We start from the raw sequence: 6,906 nt of genomic DNA on the forward strand, positions 1-6,906 counted from the left end.
AATTAATGAGTAATAGATAATGAAATACAGGTGACCGATGTAATAAATACTTAGATGAGTCTAATGTGACGGATATATACGTATTTATTGATGTGTTTCAGTTGCTTATATACGTCAATGTTTTTTAGTTATCCACGGGATACTATGTTCAGATTGGGTTGGGACAGTGACACAGAAGTAACAATTACTGAGTAATGACACCACAATTTCAACTTTAATCAGATCCTAGTTCATTCAGTTTCTGTATTATGTGTACGTACAGCATATCTGTCATTGAGATTCCACTTAACCATTTGAAACACTAAGTTTTCAGTTACAGTTTAAAAAGTTGTAATTCAGAGCATGTGATGAACTCTACTAGGAGAGAAATTATTTGAATTTGCTCAAAATCTCTAATTGAATAAGAAAAAAATAAATGAAACTATTTAGAGAAAAATTGCGAGCCGAATGTGACAAAACATAATGGTGACAAATTTCTAAAATCTAATATTTTATAACAAAAATTTGAAAAACTCTTCACTTCATTCAAAAATAATTATCTAAAACAGAAACAAGTTCATCCCTTTTGTAGTCTAATGATTGTATGTAATTTTGTGGGGAGAAGAGCTATTCAGCGGTTCATCAAATTTGTCCATCAGCTATCATATTTCTACGAAAAATAACAATTTGTAGACAAGGATTTAAAAACTAATAAAATGTATAAATTTAAAAAGTGCCGTCTTTGAGCTATTTTAGTTTTAATTTAATTGAAATTTCAATGAAAGCTTGAATGAGCAGGTCTTATCCATATTTAAGAATTCAATGAAAAACTTAAAACAGCCCATACTGTTAACAAATGTAGGCCTACATTTGATAATTATCCCCTAGTCACAACAAATATCACAAAATATGAAAATCATTTGAACTCACTTCTTAGAAATTATTTATTTTGTTTTCATTGTTATTTAATTTAAGCCAAAATTGTGCTTCACAACTTATTATAAACATTTCCAGAGAATAACAAACATTTTCACTTGAACTCGTATAACTTGATAAAGAAAAGATTTTGAAGAGTTACTAATTAACAGACGTAGTAGTACCCCTACATAAAAAAATTATTAAAGGATGGCTTTCATCATTGTTGTATATTTTTAGCAGGTTTATTTATCTTAATATATCAACCATAATCTATAAATCAACATGAAAAAGATACAAAAGAGATTGTAGCTTTAAACTAAATGTAATTATCATAAAAATCAACCGTTAAAGTCTGAAAACAAGATGTAAAGTATTAAACTTGTTTAAACCAGTAAACTATGACAATAAAAAAAAGTAATAAAACATTTGAAAAACCAAGATAAAAAGTTTTGCAGACTCTTGCATGCTTGCGTAGGTCTGCACCATTGGACAGCGTGATGGCTTAACGGTTAAAGGCGCCTGGCCATGCTGTTGCAACGACCGGGTTCGAATACAATGAGATTTTCGCCTATCATAGGCAATGTGTTTGATGCTTGATTTTTACGCGTATTCACATAAACTGTATGTATTTGTCGTTGAAACCTCTGAAACAAGTTCACTAGAGAGATTGATTTTCAACCTTAACCTTTTAACAGTAACTTGCTGAACCTATGATGTGTGTTATTATTTGATTTAAATTCTTTGTGTTATTAACCACACCTGTAGGTTTTAAGTAAGTTACTTTGAAAGAAATTGTTAAATTTTATTATTATAGAGTGAATCAAGCTTTTTACTGAAACATTTCTGAAATATTCTATTCATTGCAATACCAACATATTTTAAGGTATTGCCGGTATCGTCAGTAATTCAGTGGTGAATCAAATATTAGCCAAAAGTGGCTCCGAGTTATAATGAAGCTAAGAAGAAACAAACAATTCTATGCAAATTCTTCTCACTTAAATTAAATTAATTATTTATCAATATTTATTGATTCAATTTTAATTATGGCTTACTTCTCAGTCATGAAAGAGAGAGCTATTAACGATTCTAATCGCTTGCTGTATATTACCAAAATGATATAAAATGCTTGCTAATTTTTAATAGGAGCTACCATAAACTTTTAACATTTTTTAAATTGTAGGTTTTTGTGGCAACAAATTTTTTTGAAACAACTACATGCAGTTTTCCACCAACTCATCGACGGCTTATTTTAGGATTGAATTGACAAACTCTCTTTGGGTTGAACGTGCATTTCTCTACGTTGAAGTGTTTTGTAAATAGAAATATTGACGGAACTGGTTCGTGTGATGAATGTCGTCATTTCTATTCGCTCCTTAGATTCTATTCATCGAAAAATAATTTTTCAAATAAATTCAGTTTCATGGCTAGTTTTTGTTTGATTTAAACATAGGAGTTAAAAATTTAAGTTTAGGTTAATCATTTGCTTTGAATTTAAAGCTTTCAAATGAATAACTGTGAATTAAACTAATCCTGGGAAAAATTATTTAAATTTCTTGAATAGAAAAAAATTTGTGGTGAACGATGAAGCCAGAAGTACGGAGCCGCATTATGTACCTCAGCGATCCTCAGTTCCACATGGATGCCAACAAGTTAACCAGCCCCTCAGTCGCCGAATCTTTCAGAAAATTCATTGCTGACTGAAAATAAACAATTTTCATTTACTAAAAGAAGATAGTTTCGTACTTAAAATTAATGTTGAAATTATTTTTGTAAGTTATTAATTGAGCTTCATTTAGCGACAGTAATTAAAGCTTTCACTTAAATATAAATCCGTACTTGTGTATGTGAACGTATGTTTGTATATGTATGTGTGTATTGTGTATGTATTGTGTATGTGTGTGCGTGTGTGTGTGTGCGTGTGTGTGTGCGTGTGTATGTTGTGCGTGTGTGTGTGTGTGTGTATGTGTGAATGTATTTGTTTACTCGTATGTACACAAGGAGTGTTGATTAATGAGGGGTACAAACTATGTTGACTCGTTCAATGTTGTTTTTGAACTGGAATCGTTGTCAAATATTTAAATTAATAAATTTAGTTTTCGTAATGAAACGGCTTAAAATTATTTAAAATTGCTCCTACTATCTTGATAATATTTCCCAAAGTCATATCGGAACTGAAAAAATTGTTATCCTGCTCTGGTGTTTCGTCGTCTTTGAAAATGAATAGCTGGGTTATAACATTACTTAATGGCCTTGCAATCTTCTTGATTGTCTTAGCGGTTTTGGCTTTTGTGTGAGTAAGAGATTTTCAATTTTCTGATTTTTGTAATAAATAAACGAAAAATGTAAACGTAAAATATTTGCAGTTTTTATTTAATTTGTTGAATAAAACGACATATTTGTGTCTATTCCCTTTAGTTGTTGATGTAGTAATAAATTCGATGAAATTTGTGAACAAATAAATAATTGAACACCTATTTAGAATATGGTTTATCTACAGACTGATAATAAGCAGGGCACTCTGTGAACTCACCCAACAGAATAGGGCAGACAATGTACCCATGCTACTAGGAGCGCCAGTGGGAGGAGACGAACACGAAAGATCTCGAGAAGATTTCCCTTCAGACGATAATAACAACCCAGGAAGTTTAGCAAATTTCAATATCCGACGATACTACAAAAGAATAATTGAACCGCCATCTGAAAATATTCCATTAAGCGTAAATCGAAACGAAAATTCGCAAGACAGAAGTAACTTGGAAAATATTTCCCAAGAAGGTAACTCACCAACTGATTCGTTTTTAATACATCCATCAGACCTGTCTTTTCAAGATCCATCAGAACCAACACAAAGTAATAATGAAAGTTTGAATGATTCTTCTGATTTCCGCCCGCCATCTACATCGCTTGATATTGTTGCCAGTGCACCTGCTATCTTGGCTGCTACGGCTGCTGCTTCTACTGCTGCAGCTACCACCGACTCTAATGATGGTAGCGCTGGTAATCTGAAAAATACAACAGACAAATCTGAGATGCCGTTGAAACGTAGCAGTAGTTTAAACAGGATCTTTCCAGAACCACCTCTCGATTTGCGACAGAGGAATACCTATTAACTCAACATTTGACATTTGCATGAATGATTTTTTTATTTGATGTAATGAATCACATTTTGATTCGTTTTTTATTCTATATTTGTGTATTTTATTTGTGAATATTTAATTTACGTATTGCATATTTTAAAAGGTTCAATTTGTCATTAACTGTGCTCCCATTATCATCACTTTAAAACTTATAATTAGAAAAAAATTAAGTGCGTCTGTCATTTTTCAAGTTTTTTAAAATTTTTAAAATAACTAATATTTAAAAAAAATTGTCATTTTAAACTAATTTTGAGCCAACAATTTTAAATCTAAACTAATTCTTTGTAACATGTATGTGAAATACTCTTCAGCTGATTTAATAAATATTAATTCAAAACCGAAATATTTTCATCAATTTTGTACTATGAACATTGTATCAGCGTCAAAACATTTCAAAATAGTTAACGTTTCATTGTTATTTATCCATCCATCCATTTATTTATTTATTAATTAATCAGTTAATTAATTACCTGAAATTAATGTCACAATTTTATAACATGAAAACAACTTTTTATCGTTGGAATGTTTCAAGCGCACACACACGCCTGACATCCATTTTCCATGACCTCAGGTAGCTTCCAGCAGTAAGGATCGCCACTACAATCGATGCAATTGCTTTGGTCTGGAAAGATGTTTTGTTGGACGGATGGTTGAATTGACAGATGAACAAATTGACAAATTTATTAGATAATAGACAAATTAAAAGATAAATTAATGGATACTTGAAATGATGAATGAATGAACTGATGGATGGATGAAATGATGAATGAATGAACTGATGGATGGATGAATTGATGAATGAATGAACTGATGGAGAGATGAAGTGATGGATGAATGAATTGACAGATAGATTAATGGATGGAAGATTTGCATTCAGAGCGGTACTTTTACTTAAATCCATTTGTACATGTGAATTTTTAATAACTTGCCTGTAGAATATTTTAAAAAAGATTTTTCAAGTTTTCAACATTCATTATAACATTGACGTCTCAACTCTTACCGCTGTAATAACTGTCTACCAAAATTTAACAATGCCGAAGTATGTCAGTCGGAAAATACATAGAAAAAATCTGATTTAAAGTTTTTACAAAGTAGAATATAGCCAAACCAGGGTTCAGGTTGCAATCCCATGTGGGACATCCACTGGCGTCCAGTTTGTTCCCAAACTGGCAAGCTCCAAATTCACGTTGTGAACGATCCAGGGTGCATGGAGCTGCGTTATGGGTATTGTTTTCGGTGGGATGAACTTTATTGAGTTAATAATTTTTTGATAAAAATATCAAAAATTTCTAACAATAATGTGGCTCATTCGATATATTTTACATTTACTAAATGTATTTACTTTTTTAATTTAACATAATCTCTTTGTAACCTTAATGAAATCTACAATAAATTTTCTATTTAATGTAATGTACATTTAGTAAATCGACTTATGACTTTGGAGCATTTAAAAATAAATATTAAAAATTACTAAAGTTAACTTCTCGCTTACTTTTCTTGGGAGAAACGACAGCCAGCATCAACGCGACAGCCAAACTGACCGCGAAAATAAAATTCATCACTGAAGCACTTTAAAAACAAGTTTTTTATCTTATGCCACTATCTTTCATAATAAATTTACTAATAATTATGGTCTAGAGTGTATTAAAATGAATTATTAAGGTGTGTAACAATGGTGCAACTTGAATTCTGGGCACCCGATGTTCCAGTTTTACATTTAAAAATTTTTTTTTGTTAACTTTAACGGCATTTCAGCTCCTCTTTTTTTTAATTAGCATTGGGTAGAAAACAATTGTACTGTAGATTTTTATAATTTAAAAAAAATTGGTACTACAACTATCTGTCGGAAAATTAATGTGACGTTATTTTTATACTAATTTAGAAAAATTATTTTAAAAATTATTTTAAAAACTGAGTTATCTAAACCTTTTTCCATAATAATAATTTTTATAATATAATAATTTTTGTATAGTGTAACATTATTTTATATAAATTCAGGTAAAACTGTGAGTCTTTTTTTGACGACTTTTAGAGTAGCTAAAATGCCCCTCTTAAAATGTTCCACCCTGGACAGACTACCCATCACTACCCCCCCCCCCTAGTTACGCTACTGCTGTACATAGGCACACGAATAAGTTTAGGAATTACAATAACAAAGTTAAATTTCATTAAATAAATTAATAAACTAAATGTTAATGTAACCTATCAGAGCAGTATTGAGCAGTATCAATGAAGTTCGACAACCAAACTGGTTCTTTTAAACCTATTGTGTTATTTATCAGGCTCTCTTTCTTTTCCTCTCTCTCTCTCTTTCTCTCTCTCTCTCTCTCTCTCTCTTTCTCTATTTCTCTCTTTCTCTTTCAGTTTTTTTCTTTCTCATTGATTTTTTCTGATTACTTTGTTTAAATCTCTATGGTAAAGCAATACAAAAATTTTTTTTTTGTTTATAAGATGTAACTCGTAAAACTTTCCATTTTAATTACATTATTATAGATCAAATTTGAAATTACCAAAAAAGTGAAGTGCATATAATATTAATTAATTAATTGATTAATTAATTAATTAATTAATTAATTGATAAATAATAAATAATTACATAAAGCAGAAAATTGCAGGCTATGGATGGCAACAGCTTGTTTTATCATATTGAGATGTTCTTTTCATAATAATTGATTTTCAATAAGAACTACAACGTCAAGCCAGATACTGAGGCAAGTAGCATCAAATACGTCGGCGTATCTTTTCAAATTTTGCAATATGAAAATCAGCAGGCAAATACGAAAGGTGAGAAGTCTTTTTTTTCTCTCAAAGATTCCTAATGAAGTGTGTCGGCGGATATATATTTGAAAATTTTTTTCAATGAATTTCATCC

General features: G+C 30.5%; 1 protein-coding gene across 1 annotated transcript; it reads left to right on the plus strand.

Moving 5' to 3' along the window:
* Positions 1 to 2,478: 2,478 nt before the first annotated feature.
* Positions 2,479 to 4,007, plus strand: HELRODRAFT_177962 (hypothetical protein; the record flags this gene model as incomplete). Its single annotated transcript, XM_009026110.1, has 3 exons — positions 2,479 to 2,546; positions 3,377 to 3,645; positions 3,712 to 4,007. The coding sequence occupies 3 exons, from the start codon at positions 2,479 to 2,481 to the stop codon at positions 4,005 to 4,007; spliced, it is 633 nt and encodes a 210-aa protein (XP_009024358.1).
* Between the last annotated feature and the right edge of the window lie 2,899 nt (positions 4,008 to 6,906).

Source organism: Helobdella robusta (assembly GCF_000326865.2).
Source record: "Helobdella robusta unplaced genomic scaffold HELROscaffold_45, whole genome shotgun sequence".
In the NCBI taxonomy this organism is placed as follows: Eukaryota; Metazoa; Annelida; class Clitellata; order Rhynchobdellida; family Glossiphoniidae; genus Helobdella; species Helobdella robusta.